We start from the raw sequence: 24,505 nt of genomic DNA on the forward strand, positions 1-24,505 counted from the left end.
AACGTTTATATCTTCATTTAAAATGAAAACAGGGCTTATCTGAAATAGGATGTTTTCACTTCTCACGCTATAGCGTTCTTGCAGAGCTTTTTTATAGTTATAGTTGCCAGATCAAGCAGTTGGACCCCCTAAAGGTTAGTGGAAAACATTGCCTATAAACAGAACAAGACTTCGCAAGGCATGCAAGGAACTCGACCCCAGGACATGCTGCTCAGTGTCCACCACAGCAATTGCACAGCATTGCAACAATGCTGCTTAGCGGCAGAAATAAGCATGGCGATAATACTTTCCCGGACAAGTTCTGTCACAAAATGTTAGATTGACAGAAGGATAGATTGTAAAAAAAACCTCCAAAACTCGCGACGAGTACAGTAGAGATTCAAATCAGGGTTAAAAATACCTTCGTTTTGGGCGGCCCTCGCTACACTCAAGATTCAAGAGGTAATTCTAAAATCTCTCGTTTGTTTGAGATTTCTCCCGGCGCCCGTAACGCAAGACATTGCCCCTTGTTGAACAATCTACTATTACATCATTATTTAAAACAGCAACCGAGCTTATTCGAAATAAAATTTTATCACTTCTCACGCTAGTATAGCTCACGATATGGAGCTTAACTAAAAAACTTCAGAGTAAGGACATCGTCATTCTAAGGTCCGACGAAGCCGTAAAGCAATCCACATGGAAAATTCATGCGACAAGTCCATTAACCTGAGGCGTAGGCGTTAAGACTCATGTCCCCCAAAGAACAACCGACACCCACGCCCTTCAAACCGGAACATAGCATTGCAACAATACTGCTTAGCGGCAGAAATAAGCATGGCGATACTTCCCTGGACGAGCTCTGTCACAAAAAGCTCTACTACTGCCACCACTCTAAGTCACCACTTTAAAAACACAATCGCGAAGCTGTCGGTATAACAATGATATCAAAGTTTTGTATTGTGATAAAAATTATTTTAATGTTTCTATGTTAACCAGAAACAGAAAATTTATTTTTATATATTTCTAGAACTGCAATTATACATAAAACTTGAAAAACGCTCTCATAGTTGGACAAAACATATCTTAAACAGTAACCCGTAACCCTTTAATTTTAGTTTAGCGATTAAAACATTACGTTCTGAAATCAAATCAAGGCATGCCCCGCTCTTGAGGATTTTTAATTACGTTACCAAACGCCTCGTAGTTATCTTGGCCAGCATGTTATAAGCCTGAAAATTCAATGGTGTAACCCTACAAAAATTTACCACGCCTATGGCACCTCGCAACAGTTATGGTTCAGATGATTTTTGCTGATACGTAATGATTACTCCACGTAAAATAATAATAATATAATTTATCGCTTAATTAATTCCAAACCGCGTCAGCAAAGAAATGGAATTTGCTTTCGAAATTAAAACAGCAACACCGAACCTCCAAATATTGACTGTAAACATTTGTAACGCAAACAATGGAATCGCACTCGGAATAAATAATCCAGGAATTATTCCATATTCCGATGCGCCGCCACGTACTGAAAAGAGTGGTTTGTTTTATGGAAAACGGGGGAAATAAGAATTGGATTTTATTCAAAAATGAAATAAAGCTTATATTTCTTGTTCACTCTGATATTAAAGGTAATTATGTATTATTTCAGATAAATCCGGTGCATGTAATTCAGAGTATACTTAAGTAGCTCGCGGGCACAAAAATAACAAATACAAGACATTCTCTGGTACATTCTCCAATGCTTAAAATATGGAAAGTTCTTACAATAAAGTTCGAACGAAGGATCCGTTCCGTTAATTTGTACGGATGATACGAACATACAAATTTTTAGATTGTAGAGGGATGGTACCTACGTTCGTAAACTCAGAACTATAACGACGAAGGTTACAAACGCGCCCAGTCTAAGAAATCAAAATAATACCCAGCTATTATTTTTATCTTTATTAGGACTACCAGCAGATTAATAATGTATTTTAAATTTAAATAAATTGTCCTAAGTTACTAATAACAAGTCCACCTTAAAGGGTTCATACCCAATATTTTTGATCGCTCATCGATATTTTGTATTAAGGTATTTCAGGCCTCAAGATAATGCACGGGCAATTTGTCATGGCGAAGAATCTAATAAAAATAATTGCGAAAATATGAGTTATTTGACAGCAACTTTCACATCAACAACGTTAGCAGTACACGCTCATAGTGTATGCAAGTACTAGTAAATAGTAGAGATACTACAGCTAACAGTAAACGCTAATATTAATAGTAAACGCAGCTAAAACTAGTCTACGAAATAAATCTTTGAAAAAATACTTGTCCCAAAACGGATCGCAAAAAACGCCCGCACTTAACATTCAAAGCATAGTTCAATTAGCCAAAGTGAAGGAAACTATTATGCTGGCAAGTTTCGCGGCGGGCTGCATTTTTGGACGCGGCCCAGGACTGCAACAAGTCCGGGGTATCGGGGCGAGCGACCTGTTGCTGTCTCGAGCCTACAGAGCGATATTTTTGCCCGGCCGTGCTGAAACGCAGCTAAGTGCAAAAGGCAAGTTTCGAGGTATATACCACGTGAATCACGAAAGAGAATATGATATACGTTGAAAGACAATAATCGTATCTTATTCTGTCATGTTGGGTAGCATTGATAGCCTAGAGGTAAAAACTACGACTTCCCATTCTGTAGGACCCCAGCACCTCTGACTCTCCAGAATGATGTGTGTGTTAAGCAATTAAATGACACTTTGTTTAACGATAAAAAAAACGTCGTGAGGAAACCTGCTCAGCGGAGAGTCCTCCATAATGTTCTCAAAGGCGTGTGAAGTCTACCAAATCGCACTTCAAAATTCAAAATTCATTTTTTAACCCAGTTTTAGTATGTAAGTCAGACTGTTTGTTGTTCTACCACCGTTTTGGAAGGCAGATTCTACCGAGAAGAGCTGGCAAGAAACTCAGTAGATTGCTGTTTTTCAACATAACTTACAGCTTACAATCTTTAGAATTTTCTTTCTTGTGAAAGATAAGAGCGGAGTTGGCCGGCGAAAAGAGTACGGCCAAAACTCTGCTTATTCTGAGCTTAGACCCGTGCCAGGATCAAGCCACCGACTTACCAATCATCGTCAACCCATTATCGTCGCACTACCTTCAGTGCACCGGTAATGGGTTGACGATGATTGGTAAGCACAGCATGGATCTTTTGACCTAAAGAGTGAATCATCTGGCCCGGACTAGATATTCCTTACAGGTAGAGTTCAGCTGGTTCAGCTATTTGAACGCAGTCACTTTACCAATATTTCTTGTTTTGTTCCGGTTTGTAAGGCGTGCTTGCCGATGTCCACAGATGGCCACAGGCCACATGCCATACGAAGTATAACCTCATTTATAGGCTTTGGGGTAGGTGGAAAATCATGCAAGTGGGCCGTCTATTTGGTCCATCAATTATTTGTATAAAAGAAAAGTAATCGATGCAAACAAAGTTTAGCATAGACTTTGCAACGAGTTGTTACGAGTTAGTTGGTATTGTAATCGAGCTATTCCTCAGAGTCGACTTTGAACATAGATATAGAATCAATAATTATTTTATATTTATATTGTGTAGTGTGAAAACTAGAAACTGGTCAAATGCGGTTTATCTGCGTTTAACCGGCCGGCAAATTTTTGCTTCGCAATGCGCAAATACATAACAAATGCGCCTCTCCTCACAGTTCGCGCATTGTAGTGCCCCGGGATTGCCTAGGGGCCCGACGCTTGCATTTTTAAAGGACGCTCAGGCCTCGTTTCTGAGGCGTTTGTGTGTTTTGCTAATGATGGGTTCATTTATATTTCACGCCTTGCGGGTGGAAACGTTTTAGTTAAGTCTATTGTATTTTGCCGCTATAAAAGGCGATAGGAAAGTAAAGCAGTCAGAATTGTCTGTTTTACTATCACATTTACGAGCGTTTTGTGTTTTATGCGATGGATTTTTTGTGAACACGTGCGTCCTTTTTAATGAAAGGTTTGCGTGTGTCACTAATGTTGATAAATGCGACCATAGACGGCTACATTTTCATACAAAAGCTACCCACAGTTCACGTTGCTCTTATTTCTTATAAAATTTATATTAAAACAAATTACGTACACTTTAATGAAATATAAAGTATGACTATTTACAATGTATTTATACATTTCGGAACCGGAAATATTTTAACCCGAATCTTTCCAGCAAACGCATACCACCGACGCCATAATGATAGTATGCCTTTTTATTCAGCTGGTTTCGAAATATATAATGCATTTTAATTTATATATTTGACATTTGTTCTAAATCCTACAACTAAGCCAGAGATCGCTTTATCTCCAGATTGTCTAAATTAAAAAAAAAACAATTTAAAAGAAAGTACTTCACAAAGTTGCCCTCAGTTTTGCCTTACGACCCCGAAAATGAATTATGTCATTAAACTCCATTTTTGTAATGACTGGATGGTTATATTTTTGCAAGATAAATAATACATAATGCCATTGTCTACATTTATCACCTTCGGGCTCTATGGTAAAGTATTTATTATTGGGCAACCGTTTATACGTTGCTTCGTGAAAGGAGAACAAACAGATACATACTCTCGCATTTATAAAATTAGTAACAATGGCTGAACAATGCTTGGCTTTCTTGAATAGGCAAACATTCTATTTAAGTATTTATTGTATGAAAAAGTTTATATTATTCGTTTTTTTTTTTATATTTATTATGTGTAAGATGCATTTGTGTATTATTATCTAGGCCTCCTGTGTATATATTCTTAGTTTTGTTAGTTCTCCTAATTTTTTTCCTAATTCTAAGGTTGCCTGGCAGAGATCGCTACTAAGCGATAAGGCCGCCTTTTGTATTCTACTTCTACTTTCTTGTGTCTGTTTTCTTGTTTATATCTTTTATTGTACAAATAAAGAGAAATAATATTGGTAATAAAGAAAGGGTTCTTACCCCTTTACAACCTTAAAAACATTTATTGAATGTTATAGGTTCCATAAATGTTCCAACAGCGTTGTTAAAGCTTGTGGGTAACGCGATAGACACATCCTCTAACCCCTAGCATCTAATATAATTAGTGATCTAATCTTACGAGGAAACGTTTTACACCAATCCTGGTTGTTTCAGATATCGGCATGTTTTAGCATATTAATCGGCCTTTTGATCCACAAAATCGGTTTCTGAACTCTTTGATAACGCTACGGGCAACCAAACTGCAAAGGAGAGTGGTTTATTTGAGTGCACAGAAACAATAACATCTACAAATATATAACGTGTAACATAATTACGAAATAATATTAGATCGATTTAAGTGAACTATTTTGTTCTTTTTTGAGAAAATAAATGTCTTTAAGCTGAAATAATATTGAAGGATGCATAAGTATATTTCATGAGGTATCACCTTGTACAAATATTAAATCAAAAGAAGTATCTTTATTTTTCCATACAAACGAATTCTTTACATTCTAGGTGTTTACTTATGACAATCTTATTGAAGATAAAATACGCGCGACGTCGCGTGCATAGTACCTACGCGTATCTAATAAAGTGACAGGAGGCCCATGATTTTAATTTTGCATTTGACGTTAGAGATTTCTTTCAGTAAAACTGTGGCAGTGGTTTACTCAAAAACGATTAGGTTTTTGTTTTCACATATTAGTCTCAGAGACATTACACAATGTACATCTAAAGCCTGAGAAGTATTATTTCGGTTTTCATTTACACGTTGTTTATACTAATGCAGCAAGCTTACATAAATAAATATACCTTTGTCAATATTATATATATAAACATTTATTGTTATTAATGAAAGCATTTCATTGAGATATAAAATATACTTTTCATAACAGCTAAAAGGGTGCGGTGGGGAGGCTTGTTGGCCGGTGAAGTCATATCGCAATTGGGCATAGCGGGATTCATGAAAAATGGCCGTTTATAATTCAACACTTCGCCGAATTAAGTGATAATTGAAATATTTCTTGGCCTTGCTACTTAGTCGGCCGTTCAACTTTTGCTCGTTTCTTTACTCTTACGTTTTGAGGAAGTGGTTATTTTAATAATCCTTGGATAAATATTATTCTATGTCCAAGATGGAAGCTATCTCAGTGCAAAATTTCACCTTAAGCTATTCAGTTGCCTACCCATCCCAACCCATCTTAACAACACATTACCGGCCCACTAAATCAAATTCCACTTTTTTGTATACAAAATACAAAGCATTAAAACAAAAAAAAAACACAAATAAAACAAAATAGGCGGCCTTATCGCTTAAAAGCGATCCCTACAAGGGTACATGAAGTTAAAAAGAAGGGTTAGGGTGTACACAAATTAATACTTAAATAATATATATAAATAAAATAAAATATAAGTACACATATAATATATAAAAAATATAATAGAATATATCTAATATTTATACTATAATTATAAATTTTAATATAATATATACAATATACACCTATGTCTGTATATGTGTATATGTCATAAAGAACCCAGAAAGGAAAATAACACTACAGGGCGATGGTCTTCTCCCAAAATGGGTTCCCCATTCACATGCCTTTGAGAACATTATTCCGAACCCTCAGGCATGGAGGTTTCCTCCGATGTTTTCCTTCACCGTCTGTGTGGCTATCACCGCGTTTTATCGGAATGAAAAAACACTCCATTTAAAATTCCTGGATGCAAGCTGTTACGTGTGCCAAATTAGATATGATTTTTTTCATTGCCTTTAATTGTTACGGAATAAGAATTTAAAAAAAAAATTTATACATTTACACTGTGCTCTGGTTTGAAAGTTCGTATTTAAACATCTGAATATTTCGTCATGTCTAAGATCCATGCAACTGGGTCGAAATATCGACAAATCCAAAATATGATCTTGGTATGTACCTACCCATCGAACTATACTTAAGAAATGTTGATTAACCACGAAATTCTTAGTTTAAAATCTTTAAAGATTAATAAAAATTATAAAATTATGATAAAGTAGTATAATAAGTCTATGAAATAAAAACATTTCCCCGAGTCTTCAACAACAGTTCTCCATGATGTGTTTCTTGTTGCAGGGAGCGTCTTCGAGCCTGGTAGTAAAGTTTGCAGACACGGAGAAGGAACGTCAACTAAGGCGCATGCAGCAGATGGCCGGCAACATGAGTCTCCTAAACCCGTTCGTGTTCAACCAGTTCGGCGCATACGGCACCTACGCCCAGGTCATCACCGAACAAGTTGATTTACAGGTAACTACATTAACTGCCTCGTTGATCTAGTTATTAGCATATTCAGCTACGGATCACGAGTCGTACCAAATTATATGAGGTATTGTGTATTTTGAATTGAAGAATTTTTCGTTATCAGCCCGGAGTTGGGATGTTGCCTCGGAAAGCACGTAAAGCCGTCGGTCCCTGTTTTTATCACTTAATTGTGCTAATAGTCGTTAAGCGTGGTCTCAAACCGTCTCTCCTGCCTTTGCCCTGGGTACAGGCACAGTTAAGAGGCTGCGGATGATGATGACGATATATTCATCTTTTTCATCTTTTCTTCTTCTTTGAAACGAAGATAATAATATTTAGAGACCGTAACGGCATGAATGACTAGGTCATCACGGAAGAAGTTGACTTGCAGGTAAAAATAAGCATATCAATATCAAGACATTGCCTCGGCTATGATGTATGTCCTACACCTCTTATTCAGGATCCAAAAATTATTTACACAACAAGGGGCATATACCACACTCATTTTGATTCATGAATTTTCGAGGAATGTTTTAGTAACCAGGTTCTTTAAATCCGTTTATCGGCATGCCTGCAAGCCTTTTTTTTCTATAGTAATAGTTGACGGACCAAGCAGATGGCCTGCCTGATGGTAAATGGAAAACCAACGCAAAAAAAACAGACCCGCTTTTCACAGATCATACAAGTAGCACGTCCTGCAACATGCCGCCCTGTGTCCATCAACTTGAGACGTAGAAGTTAGGCCTCATATGCAATGTGCCTGTAATTACACTGGTAACCACGCCCTTCAGACCGGAACATAGCATTGCAACAATGCTGCTTAGCGGCAGAAATAAGCCTGGCGATAGGACTTCCCCGGACGAGCTGTATCACAAAAAGCTCTACCACTAATATAACCTACATTGTGACAGCGATTATAAACTACTAGCTGTTGCCCGCGACTTCGTCTGTCTTTGATTTTGTTTTTTGATGTGACATTTAAAGTATTCATCAAATCTACACAAAGTTTGGGCACAATTAAGCACATATTATAACCTCTGTAGTACAAAAATAATTATTTAAATCGGTTATAATTTGTCGGAGTTATGGTGTAAAATCGTCAAACACTCATCCCCTCTCCCAAAGGAACCGAGCATAATTTCGGGATAAAAAATATCCTATATTACTTTTAACACTTCCAAGAATATGTGTACAATATTTCATGAGGATCGGTTATGTAGTTTTTGCGTGAAAGCGTAACAAACAAACTTACTTTTACATTTATAATATTAGTAGGGATAGAGATAGGGATAATATAACAGATAATATTAAACTTGAAGTTAATGCTGTTGATTATTTTTTCCAGCAACAGGCAGCGCTGATGGTGGCCGCAACTGCTCAGGGTTACATCAGTCCAATGACGGCACTCGCTTCCCACGCCCTCAATGGCATGGCCAACTCGGTCGTACCACCATCGTCTGGTAAATATAGTTTGGACGTCATTTGACAGAAAGGACCCAACCCACTCTCGTTATAGATAACTAAATAATGAAATAAATAAACAACGACAATACACACGTGCATTGAGGGTATGCACAGGATATGCAGATAACATAAAATGAAGAAAATCTCCAGTACGATTAATAAATACTTAAGGGTAGGCTTTTTATGACTCATACAATGCCTATTCTTAAGTGTTTTATAACTTGTACTTGAGATTTTCTACGTTTCATATCATCTGCATACCCGATGCATACCCTCTATGCATGCCAGCTTGTGTTATGGGTACTAAGATTACTGATGAATATTTTAACAAAATACATACATACTTATACGAGTATATTATACAAATAAACATCCAGACACTGAAAAACAATCATGTTCATGACACAAACATTTTCCGTCGACAACTATAACTATAGTCTAGTCGACAAGTTGAAAATGGTACAAAATAGAGTTCCGGAAGTTATGAGTTTTTTATTGGAAATTTCCTCCTCTTTAAGAATCTTTTTTTGAAATTTCTTAAATATTAATAGTTTATTAAATATAGGCAAAAAACTAAATGCCATTGTCTTTTCATCTTTAATTGTTTATAACTTTTGCATTTTTTTATGTGCTAATACACGCTTTTGGCACATTTTTCTAGACGTCATTCCGGATCCAATGAGCTATCGCACATAATTTTAAGAGCAGTATCTCTATTTTGTACCATTTTCAACTTGTCGACTAGACTACTATGCCGTAAAACAAGCCCATTGTTTTCTTAGTTAGGGCGTAAAGTAAAGACAAACAAACAAACACCTTTTTTATTTATTGACGACCTCCCTGGCGCAACGGTGAGCGCTGTGTATTTGTGTAAGAGGTCCCGGGTTCCCGGAAAAAGACGTTCCGGTTCAGTTTTCCAGTGCGATGTCGCGTAGAAACTGATAAGGGGTATGACTACCATACTCCCTAACATTAGCCCGCTACCATCTTAGACAGCATCATCACATACCACCAGGATTGCAATTGACTGCAATTGGCTAACTTGTAGTGGAATAAGAAAATAAAAAACACACACATCTTAGTATGGTTACAAAAAAAAACACACCTGCTTTAGCTTTATAATATGTGGTTTGGTTCCTAAAATAATACCTTACTTTATGCTTGAATCCTTGCTTATTGGACCATTTTAGCATTGTGGGTTGAGTACTTTCTGTTAAACTACGCCCATTTACATAAATAATACATTTTACCGTTTCTCTCGCATTAACTATAAGACGTAGGCGTAAATTATATACTTTATAACCATCCTCGGTAAATGAACTATCTTACATAAAAGTGAGGTTAGAATGGAATTGGTTGGAACTCCATTGATTAGCGTGTTTTAATATATTAACTACAGGTTTTTACTAGTATGGAGTTTTTTTACTTCATGGACTCTTAATAGTATACCCATTCTCGATAAACGAGCTGAAAGCATAATATCAAATTGGCCTGATAGTTTCGTAGACGTTTAAATTAAAAAATAAACAGCTCAGCTTTATAATACCTACTATCTTATATACCTACCTGATGATAGATTATTATCGTGATACCAAGATCTATCTAGAATTAAAAACAGATCGCAATTTACTATTTCATAGATGAAGAGATTTCAAAACAAACTCTATTTTCGCGATGTGGATAATTTAGTGACCACGACGCATTGCGAGCTGTTTTTCCGCTCTTTAGGACGGTTTTTGATCTTCCGACCCTTGTATACTTAAGTCTAAAATATAGATAATAAATCACCACTATATGTTTACTTATGTTATTCTATTTGCTTGTCATCAGATTCCGATCACCCGATTGATTATTTAAAATATACTTTTGGGGATATAGACAACTTTACCGGCCTGGCGATAGGCACAGGTGCCCAGCCGCTAAACGGCGCACTGCCGTCGCTTCCCTCGCCCACTATGCCGGGGTTCAATATGGCGGCTCAGACCGCTAACGGACAACCTCCCCCACAGGAGGCCGTGTACACCAACGGCATTCACCAGACGTTCACTGGACGTGAGTAGCAAACTTATCCTCTTACTTGTTTTCCAAACAAGATTAACAGACTGAGTTTGGCACAGGGTCCATGCTGCTCAAAATGGGCATAATTAATGACCCTTCATGTAGGGCCTGCAACGAGGACGTCGAGTCCATGGAGCATTTGCTTTGTGAATGCGACGGATTGGCTAGAAAGCGGTTGGACCTCTTGGGAGTGGCCTATCCACAACCAGAGGATTACTGTGCCTCCAACCTAAAAGCTTCAATCAAACTCTTAAAGTGGATATTTGAAGCTATTTAGGGTCTATTTAGGGATTCAAGGACGGGGCGAGCACAAAAGATCCTGGAGGGTCGAAGTGCATCCGCTGAAGCGGGCCTAACTACAAGATACATATCCTCTTATTAACCGATTACCGGCCCACTGCAAGGCACGGGTCTCCTCCCACAATGGGCTAAGGCCGTAGTCCACCACGCTGGCCCAGTGAGATCATTGTCGAGAACTCTCAGGCATGCAGGTTTCCACATGATGTTTTCCTTCACCGTTGAAGCAAGTGATATTTAAATTACATAAAACGCAGATAACTTGAAAAGTTAGAGGTTCGTGCTGGGATTCGAACTCGGGTCCCGAAAGTGAAGTCGAGCTATTACCCACTGGGCTATCACCGCAGCAAATTTATACGATTACCTATTTCTCTAAAAGTATTGACGAAAAGTGGTGGAAAAAAAAATCTTATTACGTCACTATATGTACTGCTGCCAGCAGTACATATTTCATCTTTCACAAGTAAATCGTAACTGTCGAAAATGATTTTTCGTAAGGTCATGCGATAGATATAACAATAAATACCAATAATGATATATTTTTTTATAAGAACGAAAGGTTTGCATCCTGCTTGCGGCTACAAACCTTACCTAATTGCTGAACGCGAGACAAAATAAGCATCTAATCGATCGGGAAATGCAACTAGAAAATATGTGCCTAAAAATTTGTGCAACTTTACTGGTTTATTGGAATCATCTGAACTAAGGTCGTAACATTATAAAATGTATAGCTGTTTATTTTCCAAATAAATCACAAATACTGAGCCATGTGTTAATGGTAAATACAGTTGTCACCAACACTGAACACTACAACCTGTGTAGTAAACTGAATAGTGTTTTTATTTAACTCTTTATTTGTGTACCACATCATTATCATCAACAAAAATCAAATAAAAACAGAAACATGAAAAAATAAGTTGAATACAAGAGGCGGCCTTATTGCTTAATAGCAATCTCTGCCAGGCAACCTTCGAATTAGGAAAAAAGAAAAAGAGAATAGACTGCTGGTGGTACAATTTTTCAAACGACATACATGCGAATATCTACATACCAACACATAAACTAGTTTACACAAATACAACAAATGAACATAATATAATTAATAAATATAAAATACTTTAATATTATGCAATATCTTAAGCTTAAAATATGCGATGGTGTTTTCCAGCGGTGCCAGTGACGGCGCAGGGCATTCCGAACGGCGAAGCAGCACTGCAGCATGCGGCCTACCCCGGCATGCCACCATTCCCCGGAGTCGGTGGGTAACGCTTGCACGGCATCCGCTCGTGATACTGGCATGATGGTGCTTAGCGATGAGCTGGGTTGGCAGAAGACCATGATAATACAAAGAACATAAAGACCCTAATAGCTAAGCCGCCGACCTGACGTCCGAGCACGGCGGCTTGGTTTGGCAATATAAACTTATGGCGTGGCAACCCAGCCGTAGGTTTATATATATTTAAATATGAATAACGGTATTTGCGGCCTTCATGCCCCTCGCTCCAGAAGCATCAGCGTAGTTTTCGCAATAAGGTAAGACAAAACCAGTGTCTAAACCCGCGTCAAAAATGGCGATCGATTTTTCGTCCTACTTGCGACCATAACTTATATATTTATTGGTCGTTTTGTACGCCAACGCGGACGTGGGCTGTATGCATTGGTTTTGGCTTGCCTTAAATCATTCGCTTTTCCATGTGAGAGTATTAGATAAACAAACCTGTTTCCCTATTCTTAATTCTTCCACAAAGTTGCCAACCGATCGTCTTTATAAAACATAATTTGACACCAAATTTTGTACACCTACCGTGGGTTTTTTTATATAGATAACTGCTCGCAAACGGTTCGCAACTGTCAGGAAAATTACTGAATAAGGATGAACAACGTAGTACTGCTCAAGTAGAATGTGTGTTTAATAGGCAGTTAAAGGCTATTAAAGCTGTATAACCATGCCATGTCTGTATAGCTTTTAGTATACACTACAGCCACTATACAGCTGTAATAGCATTTTAACTATTATTGTTAAATGTTCGTGCAACTTAGGCGAGCCTTGAATGTAAATGTTTTAGTGCACAAAAAGCTGGACAGTAGAGTTCAGCCAAAGGGCATATAACGAAATTCTTATAATTTTATTTTGCCCGCCTGTCTGTACACCTTTATAATTGCAGACTTTTAGGAACATTTAGATGAAATTTGATATCTGTAAAAAACTCAGTGCACTGCACAACACAAAAACACAGCACAAAATAGATTATCCAGTACATCCAGAAAGGGGCAAGCTACCTCAAATTCAGAAAATCGGCCAAATTTTAGCAAGATCTGTGTGGACTTTAATGAAATCTTACTATTAATCCTATTTCGGAATGGTGTCAATGAAATTTCTACCGAAAAAATTCTGTACATTTACAATAATGATATTTCACAACAGTTAGTCACCGCCCATGAAAATATCACAGTAAGAATCGAAACTCTATAAAAGCTGTATAACGACTATAAAGCTCTAGTATAGCATGAAGTACTAAGCATTGTAACGATCATAAAGCAATAAAAGAGTTTTAACACTTTATCACAAGACGTGTTTCAAAGGGTCCCATGTTTATATTATTTACCTTAAATAGTAAAGCGGCAAACCTGAAACTTAATTAGACATAAATTAGACATAAATTTAAAGAAAATAATGCAATAAAAAAGAACATCTTAAAAAGGCCAGGCCAGGTGTTCTCGAAAAAGTTCCGGAACAAACCTAAATCCTCGTCTGACAGCTGACAAGTTGAAGAAAATATTGCGAATTCGGTTTTTATATTCTGTAAAATTTCACTTAATTTATAGCCTCTAGGCTTTATAGGGCTGTTTTGTAGCAATGCTTTTAAAATGTAAATTCAGGACTTTCAGTTTTCTACTGGAGACTAAAGTAAAAAAATCGAGCGTCCGATTTTATTTACATGAAACGAAACTGTTATACTTCAATTACCTATTTATTCTATCCATTACACACTATCCAATATATAATTATTTAAATTGATATGTATGCTTTAATAATGAATGTACTTTTGCGTAGATAAGTATTAAGTAAACGATGTAATAAGACATGAAAATTAAAGGAAAGAAATAACACTCTGTCGAATGAACTGACCGATGTTTTCATTTTTATTTTGTTTTGTAGTATTTGTATAATGTAGACGGGCAAGAGTTTACAACTGAAATCGATAACAGGTCAGAATATTATGGACTCATTTACAATGTTAATACGGCCAGACCGAACTGCCTCGATGGTCAGGTCACGAGGTCCTAAGGTCGAGCCAATGAATGGTACCTATTTTTTTTGGCGGCCCGTAATTTTGGCGGTTATTAACCCCGTGCCTTACTGGTCTTTTTCCAGTCGATCTGCCGTCCCATCGGACTAAGAGAGTTCCGCTATATGTTTACCCTTGACTGCAATGTCCCTGGTGCCTATATGGGAGTATGGCAGTCATACGTAATCGGTTTCTAACCGAAATCGCACCGGAACACTAAATCGCTTAGGTGATAACTAGCCCACCAGACAAGACCAAAAAAAAAACAAGAAAATATAAATTCCCAAATTTCCCCTGCCGGGAATCGATCCCGAGACCTCCCACTTTAATTCACAGCGCCAGGGAGGTCGTCAAAAAGTGAAGAAATAGAGAGTATAACTGTGTTTTCGTACGCACTTGCGCACTATAATATCTCAGACGTAGTTGAAAAATCACTCTAGAGTTTAACCACCGTGGCTAAAATCGGTCAGGGTAACCGTTCAATTTAATTTTTGTAATACCAGCAGTAAAAATGTTTATTTATTTATTTATTTAATATACAGAACCTAAAACTAAAGAGATAAATTAAAAAAAATACAAAAGATACTACAAACTATAATAAAAATAAAAATTAAAAATAAAAGAGGTTTACGTAACAAACAGTTTTTTAATTTTGCGCTGAATTGCGCAGAGCGGAATTGTGAAAAATATCTAAATCAGCTTTTTTAAATGCACAATTGTAGGCTGAGACAATTCTATTTATGCTGTTGAACAATGTCTAATTACATCGATGATCTAAAAATGCATGTCTCACACGCAATACCATGAGTGTTCAATGTTCATTGTGAAAACTGTGCAAATTAATGTTCGACAGCTTACCCAGCGGTTTATGGGCAGTTTCCGCAGCCGATCCCACCACCGATGCCGACTATAGCGCCGGCACAGAGAGAAGGTAAGTGGAGCCTGGAGCTGGCGGCCTAGATGACTTTTCCGCGAAAGGACTATCTCTCTGCACCTCTTAAACTGAACCAGTTAATAAACTTTCTCAACAATTCTTACTTTCATACAATGCTTCTTAATTAAAGACAATTAACGCTTATAACATTGTTAATCGACTTATCGGCGATTTCGCTTTTTGGAGGCTCAATGGAGCAAAAACTCTGCACATTTGATTTATTAGTTTGATATCGTTTCGTTAGTTGAATACTGCGGCTGATCGATTTATACGAACATCCAATACAGTCCTCATGATTTCATGAAGATTTTGTTGGCGTAACTTTTTTTTAATCGATTTAGCAAACATTGAAAGCTTAAAAGAAATTTATTTTTTAAATAGTAACACACCATAAATTTTCTGCGACTTCGATAACGTGAATGAGATAACATTTGCTGAGAAGCTGCCAAACATTTAAAATTATTAAATAACTGAAATTTTACCAGCAGACAAACCATTAATGTTATCGGACTTCGGTAACGTCCGCTGGCTACCTAACTTTTCAAATAAAACAAAAATAGCCAATTTTTGGTTAGAAGTTCAAAAAAAAATTAAAATTATTTATTGACTTTTTTTTGCCTGCAAAATAAACCATCAATGTTCTACGACATCGGCGACGTGCTTTACTTTACTGTTTTCCGTGTATTTTGTTAATATTCATGCTTGGAAAACAGTTATTTTCTATGTCAATAGCTTGAATGTCGTCTGATTGGAAACAGCACGATCTGTACCCTGATTCTCTGTGATACCTTAACACATGCGTAAACGTAATCAATAACTCGACAATAATAAACGAAGTAAAATTATTATTAGTCAAGCATGACGTCGCATATCACGTGTTTTACTTCAATATCATATAGAATCCGGGCTCTGTACAGTTTGATAATAGAAAGCTTTGCAATTGGTGCCCAAATAATCATAAACACTGTATATACTTAAGTACCAATGTCTATATATGTATTGATGTACCCATGCTTTATTTGTGTTGATGTTCAGAATAATGTCTGATACTTCTGTGTATCTTCAATACCATTAAATTGACGGTTTTAATGTAGTAAATTAACTGTACTAATATAGTTTAAGTAGTATTAATGCAAATCATGGTGTTTAAGGGCAGATTTGTGAGTTCTTTAAAGATTTTCTCGTGTTTCCAGGCTGCTCAATCTCTGGGCCCGAGGGCTGCAACCTCTTCATTTACCATTTACCGCAGGAGTTTGGCGATGCTGAGCTAATGCAGATGTTTCTCCCATTCGGAAACGTGATCAGTAGCAAGGTCTTCATTGATCGAGCAACTAACCAGAGCAAATGTTTTGGTATGATTGTTGTTATTTATCTACCATTTTTTTTCTAACAGTTATCTAACATAATTATGTAAACGGCATTCTGAAATTCATTCATTCTGAAGGCTTTAATAGATGGATACTACTCTCCAGTCTACAATGAGTATATTAAATTAATATTTAATGTTAGGATCGAATGTTATTTTATTTATTATTACTACTTTAGTTAAATCGTAAGTATTATTTTACTTATATAAATATGTTGTACCACCTACCAATTTCTTATAGCATTTTCTCGTTTGCTTTTGGTTGTCAGGAAGAGATCGCTATATAAGGCGATAAGGCCGTCAAATTGTACGTTCTAGCTTATTTTGCTATTATATATGTATCTCTGTGAACTTTCTCTGTGGTGTACAATAAAAGTTTAATTATTCATTCATTCATTACTTTTTATACTTTATTGGGTTTACAGTAAGTAAAAGTGTAGAAACTAAAATTAGGTCATGGTTTCCAAACTGAAGTAATTTTTTTTATGTCATCTAATAGTTTTGTTTTTATCCTTTTTCTATTAACCATACATAGATAGGTTTTAGGTTGGGGCAAACTTAGGTGGGAGAAGCATACGAGATCTTTGCAAAATTATTATTATCACCTGTATGTACGTATATTTCCGTCGAATTTCGTGTAATCCGCAGCCCAACTATTAGTACAAACACGCTATAAACCACATAGTTTTAGAGTAAACCAATGCCATAGTTTTTACTGAAAGAAATCTGATGCAGGTCCAACATCACATGCGAAAGTAAAATCAAGTCTACTACAGTCACTTTGTAAATTAAATTCAGTTGAAATATTTATACAGTCCACTTTCTTTCTTAATTTTATTAATTAATAATATGTATGAGCGCTCCATAAGTGCCAGGTCTACATTAATAAAACCTTTTTGAATTTGAATTTCAATACAGGTCTAAGTCTTGACTGAAAAGTTAATTTTTGTTGTCCTGCAGGGTTCGTGTCGTTCGACAATCCGACGTCAGCCCAGGCGGCCATCCAGGCGATGAACGGATTTCAAATCGGCATGAAGCGGCTAAAGGTCCAGCTGAAGCGGCCCAAGGACGCACACAGGCCCTACTAACCCATGACGCCGTCCCCGCGCACTCACGCAATGCCCAGGGTAAGCCCTCCACATAAACAAATAAATAAATACGCTACGACAACACACAGCGCCATCTAGCCCCAAAGTATAGCTTGTGTTTTTTGTACTAAGATGATGAGTTTCGAATAAACCACTGACATCGTTTTTATATTATAATATACAGAAAAACACCCATACACTAAAAATATTCATATTTATGGCCTTGGACTCAGAAAACAGGGTCGCTACCCACTGTGCCAGTCGGCGGTCGGAACAGTAACAATAATAATCCTTTATGCTCAGTCAAAAGTCCCATAATATTAAAAAGATAAGTTTTAAAATAGAAATCTACGTTCGTTTAACGTACGTTCATCTTAAATTTTAAATAGGAATAATTGTAGTAAAGATTAAGCAGATCTTAAGAAAAACAAGAGACCACTACTTGAAAAACATTCTAAGATCCACGAAAAAAAAAATTTGATTTTTTTTTTTGATCATTCTAATGTGCTCCTTTTTTAAGTGTCCAGCATGAAAGAAAGAAAGAAAAATCGTCTTTATGACACATTTGTGTAAAATGTTACATTTATATAATACCATAAAATTGTTTAAAATAAAAATGTGTGACAAAGGAGCTCGCTCAGTATAGCTGCATACTAAAAAGCGCAGCACTGGTTTCAGCCAGCCCCGTTATCTTCGTCGTCGATGGTATTGGATATTTTTTGGTGGTGCCACTAACGACCGCTTTCACTAAACCTAAGAAACGTTGCTGTGTAGTGAAAAAAACTTTTCACAGCTCTTAGATGTTGACTAAAGACGTTAGGCGCCATCTAAAGTTACGACAACGATTCGGCGGTGCGGCAATGTTTAGAGAACTCGTAAACTGACACTTGGCAGGTGTCGATGAAAAAAATACAAGTTTAGTTTTCTTCTAAAAACGTTAAATCCGCTAATGGGTTGATGATTACTGAAACTCCGTTGTAGGTCCGCCGGTCTGTCTGTCTGTCCGTCGTCTGTCACCAGACCATGTACCGTGATTAGTAAGACAAATACTAAAAAACATAATAAAATATATAAATATTTAAAGAGGCGGAACTCGACTCGCACATTGTGGTTTTTCTTTGTGTTATTAATTTGCACTGATTAAATTAAAATAAATAACAATTCAAGCTTTTTCGTTCATGTTTATTAACGTGTCAATAACTTCTGTATTTTTGTTTGTTTCAGAAAGCTGCCGGCAAATTCCGTTTACCCGCGGTGGGCTTGTTAGCGTATTATCGAAAATTCTAAGGAATTTAATAAACATTTATTGTATAGTAAATATCATTAACTACATTACTTAAAGATATATGCAAGCCCACGCGGCTCGTATACTATATTAGTTAAAGTAATTAATTGATCGGCGAGTAGGAAAGCTTCATTCTTATCATTATCGATTAATCATTAAATTACTCTATTATATTATTATATATACAATTTATTAACTTTGATTAAATTATTATTATTATTATTAAATGACACGTTATAAAAATTTTGTCATTCGTAATCATACTTCTACTTCTAAGTAATTAATGTTTAACTGAAACTTTTAACATAAATTTATTATACTAGTTATTTGCTTGAATTAAGCCAAACTGAATTTATTAAGTAAGTTGAGAATAAGAAAAATGTATTTTAATTATTGTATATTGCGTAAATTGTAACGCCGTGGTGGGGCGAGCGTCTTGGCGTTTTGTTGTTCCGTTTGTAGTATAGATGGCGCTGAATCGACGCGTTCCGTTGTACGTTGAGTTGTTAGGTAGACTAGGCGAAGACGCCGCACTTCCCGGCAACATCGCGTCACTGTTGCCTCCCTTCACTGTGCATCACACATAATATAAGTACTGCGGTATATATCACTATCGGAGTAGCCTATATTTTGTTAAATTTTATCGGTGTGTGTGTCTGTAAGCTATTATGCTGAGCTGTGCCAAATTTAACGGGATGCATTTACAAAATTTCCACCACTTTAAACTAACACCGACACCAGATTGTTTGGAAGACAAATAGGTCTTCCGTATGTGTTTCGATTTACGAAATTGACTAAACTAAATTAAGCTAAGAAGACCAATAACAAAATCTATAATATTTTTTCAAAGGACACGGTAAAATAAAAAGATAAACAGAATCCACACAAAAGTACATTTTATCAGGCTTAGCACACACCATTTCTGGATCGTATTTAATGACCAATGAAAACTACAATGTACACAAAGCTTAAATTGCTATAATCGACGGCAATCATTTAAAGTCAACATCTTCCGACGTGCGACCAGTGCTCTTTACACATTCATAAAGGCCTAACCTGAAATTTTTGTTTAACACATTGGGGAAGGATTTTTAAATTTGATATTACATTAGTATTTTCTGGCTCAAAAAAATTACCCTATTTTTTGTAAATAGATTACAAATCCGGGGCACCATTTAGAACCCGCGACGTCGTTCGCGTTTGGTTTTGGAAATTCTGTGTTTTAAGCTGCAAAATTTGGTCATAATCGATTTTGCTGCTACATGGATAACAAAGTAATATTCATTTAAATACCTAGTAACAGCAACTGGGTGTGTTCGGGATAAAAGTATCGTGTATCTGTCTCAAGGTACAAGGCATCATTGGGCAAAATTTTGTCAAGAATAAAGCAAGCAGAACAAATAACAAACAAACAGATACATAGAGTATTGCAACAATGCCGCTTGGAGGCATGGTTATAAGCATAGTATTAATACTTCCTCGGACGAGCTGTAACAAAAAGCACTACGATTAGGAACATTATAAATAATTTAAAGTTTTTGTTTTTTTTATCTACCACACAATTGTTATAGCAGACTTGGGGCTCATCTGAACAAAACTTGCAAACTTATTATAAAATCTCTAAAAAACTCTTAAATATTAATATAAGTAAAGTTTCCTCAGGCCAGCTCAGCACGCCGACCTACATGTTAGTGAAATTAAATAAAACACGATGATATTAAATTAAATGTTCATAAAACGCTGTGTACAAATCGAAGTGCACTTCCAATATTACCGAGATACTTAAGGCCTTTAATTTTGAGATAATTACGCCGCGCATTCACTGGTATACAAATGTTTCAGATGATTGTAACACATAAAAAATTCTCACAAATCGCGACGTAATGTTTTATTGAAGCCTACACCGTAACGATAGAACTTGCATAATTTTATCCTCTACAATATAATATTATAAAAATCTACATATATAAAAATGTTATGTTGGTTGTGTACGCTTCAAAAACTTAAAAAGTTCTGCACCGATCGAGCTGAAATTTTAGCATGATAATAACGCATAATACGCATCAAGGATTGTTTTTATCTATTTTTCTCAACCATTCAATCACAATGTGCCACAGCGAAGCGTGGCAGGGTACAGCTAGTATTATATAAAACCGTTGCGGCGACATTTTCAAATGCTAACATCTCGGTCCTTACAGAGTAGTTTATTAATTTACCATTACGGCAATGGATACTGTTAAATAACTGTTAAAAATACATCAAATAGTTGTTTAAGATACAAATGTATCAGGGGACTTTCCGTCCACATCGAACAAATTGTAGCAAACATGTCGCTGAAAACATATAAGTAGGTATGGTTTTTGTGTAGCTATTCTTTTTTTTCACATTTATTATCTCAATAAAATAGTCATCGAATTATTTGAATACTGCACAATGGACCACTATTCTTAAGACAAGCATTCATACTGTAATTAAATACATGTGTAAAAAAATATACTGTATAAAAAAATGTACTGACATATATGTCAGCAATTCAGATGTATCCAAGTTTTATAAGCGCGGTGGTTATATGGTTTTAAAATAAAATTAAATGCTTATTAATCGTAAACACATAATCTTTAGTCTTACCCTTTAATTGTCGTTCAATTATTGATGGTATTTAAAGGAATTCATTTTAACGGTTGTTTCTTGTCCTTTATTACATTTGATTCTTTAAGTAAAAACGGTAAATATATTTAACATCTTGTCAGTATTTAAACGAATAAAATATCAGTAATTAATATGGATTATAATATAAACGTTTTAAGATAGAAATTATATACAGTTATCTGAAACCTTGCATATATACAAAAAAGCTATTGAATACGCTGTTGAATACGCGGCATTAATTATTTTGTTTTGATTCGTTGTAAATTCCAAAATGGGCTGTGATATAAAAAATATAAACCTAAATAATGGATTGTACAGACCGTCTATGCATATTAGTTATTGCGCTCTAAAAAGCCGCCCGCACACCGCCGAGATAAATTACTAAAATAACCCTTGCCTTAAACCAAAAACCATAGTATAAACCAAGTGCGTTTCCGCTGCGGATATGAGCTGTCCTGATAATAAGTGTCCGTTTCTAAGTGGAAACGCATTCCTAAGGATCAGTGCAGACTTGAGCACTTTTTCCGCATATAAAGAGAGCTGTTTATATTATGTAAGTTACAATTTTAAAAATATACAATAGGTACCACAGCAAAACGCTCTCAAAATTTCCTTTATTAGTAAATTATTCGTGGAAAAAGTGTAAACGAGAGCGCAATCGCTCGGTCTGAGTTGAACCTATTTTCCTATGGCTAGGGTTTTTATCCTTAAAGCCTCTATGACGTATAGACAATAATTTGACCTCATTAGAGTTAAATTGGCGTGCCGGAGTCCCCGACTTGTTATAGGAGATTTGTAGATAGTCCTCAATGTTTTAGTCAAAATAAATAATACTTAATTAGATTTGGGGGCGTGTTCCGGGGAAACCAATCTCTGTCCTATTAACCATTGTTCGAAAAAATATTTTTAACTTGGGCATTCTCAGTTGCCTAGAAACTTTTGATCGGCCGATAGTAATACGAGTTGCTTACGCCCATTCTCTCACAAAAATAACTTCTTATCTTCAATCGCTTAACTTACCTCTGCGGTCTGCCTACCCTCTCTTGTGGACATTCTTAACAATATCGAATATCGTAACGCCGTATAACTTGACAACACAGGGCAGTTTTTTTCAGTTTTCGCTAGGTTTTTTTCAATTTTGCATAGTCTAATTCTTAAGCAACCGATTTTTAAAGACAATGACAAGGCTTAGAAATCGGCCTCTACTAGCCTCGGAAGTTGTCTATGCTCCGTTTGGTTTAGAGTAGGCTAGGTTAATTTAATAGTTTCAACTTATCACCGCACTGTTAGAGAAGTTAACTCAGTGTTGACGAAGAGAATTATGAAAATGACCTTTTCTGCATATTAAAATAAGACTGATTGTGTTAGACTGGTTGTTATTTTTGTGTGAACATGGGCGCACTAGCTATCTACTGATTAATGTAGTTTGTGAGATCGATAAACGCTTAAAAAAGTTAAAAAAATTGTTAAATTTAAGCACTACTGGCCACTAAGCGACCCTTGGCGCGTGTTCATAATTTACGCTGAAACTATGCTTGCGTGCCGCTTACATCTATAACTTACTGATAAATGCACGTGAATTGATGATTGTGCGCATCTATGCTATCACCTTTATTATTTAATTTCGTTAAAGAAATAACTTTTTTTTAGTTAAATTTAAATAAAAGGTATCTAGAAACCATTTCCAGGTGTATGCAAACAACTCTGAGATTTTCAACTTAGAAAAAGTACGACCGCAAACAGAGAAATTATATTTTTTTTATTACATCATATCGGCATACAGGCGTACAGTAAGCATAACGACGATCACGCGCCTGTGGAATGACGCTTTGTGGGCAGCTCGCGTGTGTGGGCGGTACTCGCATAATGCGAAGTCAATTCTCAAGGAGCGTGAACCCCTGTATATCTTTTTCAAGTGTGTGTGTGTGTGTGTCTATATAAACATATATAAATCTATACATGTTAAGGTGTTAATGGAGTGAGATACGTCCAGAGAGCCAACAGTGACGACGAGAGATTACAAAAAAAAAACTAGTGTAATTTCTACAGAAAATAAATAGATTCATAATCAAAACGTACCAACTATAAAATTATAATATTGAGATACCTTAGATATTAATGCGTGCGCGCTGGCGGGTCAAGCATCCTGTTTGCCGTACCTTAGGTGTTATGCGTATACACTGACGGGTACTGTACTCGGTATGTTGTACCTTAGGTGTTTATGCGTGTACACTGACGGGTACTGTACTCGATACACTGTACCTTTGGTGTTATTTCATGCGCACTGACTGGTATTGTACTCGGTATGCTGTACCTTAGGTTTTTACCCATGCGCACTGACGGGTACTGTATCCGTTATTCCGTAACTTAGGTGTTTATCCGTGTGCACTGACAGGTACTGTACTCGGTATACTGTACCTAAGGTGTTGATGCATGCGCACTAACGGTTACTGTACTCGGTATGCCGTACCTTAGGTATTGATGCGTGTACGCTGGCGGGTACATATTCCCTGTGTGCCGTACCTTAGGTATTGATGCGTTAGCACTGGTGGGTACTGTACCCGGTGCGCCGTATTATAAAGATAACAGCTTTAAAAAAAAACAAATGTCAGTCAAAAATGTGTGTGCCATTTACTCGTACCTAAAAGCATATAAAACGTAAATCGGCGTAAACGTTTTTGGCGCTAATAAGGCCGGACACTTATTTGTAACACGCCACACGTCAAATGCCACGGTTAGCGTGTTAAGTTATTGCAAATCTAAGCATTTTTAAAATTTTAAACCTACTGAAAGGCAATGCGATTTCGTGTCGCAGATGCAACACGTGGCGAAGGCGTACTTTCGGTTGGCGTGTTTTAA

The 24,505-nt window shown here is 36.4% G+C and overlaps 1 protein-coding gene across 1 annotated transcript in view; it reads left to right on the top strand.

The window, feature by feature from the left end:
- LOC120627375 (CUGBP Elav-like family member 4) overlaps positions 1–18,988 on the top strand; it is a 92,387-nt gene extending 73,399 nt beyond the window's left edge. The window contains exons 2-9 of the mRNA XM_039895368.1: positions 7,051–7,221; positions 8,561–8,675; positions 10,558–10,731; positions 12,203–12,292; positions 15,178–15,255; positions 16,452–16,610; positions 17,585–17,751; positions 18,937–18,988. Of these exons, the coding sequence (XP_039751302.1) occupies positions 7,051–7,221; positions 8,561–8,675; positions 10,558–10,731; positions 12,203–12,292; positions 15,178–15,255; positions 16,452–16,610; positions 17,585–17,712 (915 nt within the window). The 3' untranslated portion in view covers positions 17,713–17,751; positions 18,937–18,988. The remainder of the gene's footprint in view (positions 1–7,050; positions 7,222–8,560; positions 8,676–10,557; positions 10,732–12,202; positions 12,293–15,177; positions 15,256–16,451; positions 16,611–17,584; positions 17,752–18,936) is intronic.
- Positions 18,989–24,505: the final 5,517 nt, after the last annotated feature.

The sequence above is a fragment of the Pararge aegeria genome, chromosome 11, assembly GCF_905163445.1.
Source record: "Pararge aegeria chromosome 11, ilParAegt1.1, whole genome shotgun sequence".
NCBI lineage: Eukaryota > Metazoa > Arthropoda > Insecta > Lepidoptera > Nymphalidae > Pararge > Pararge aegeria.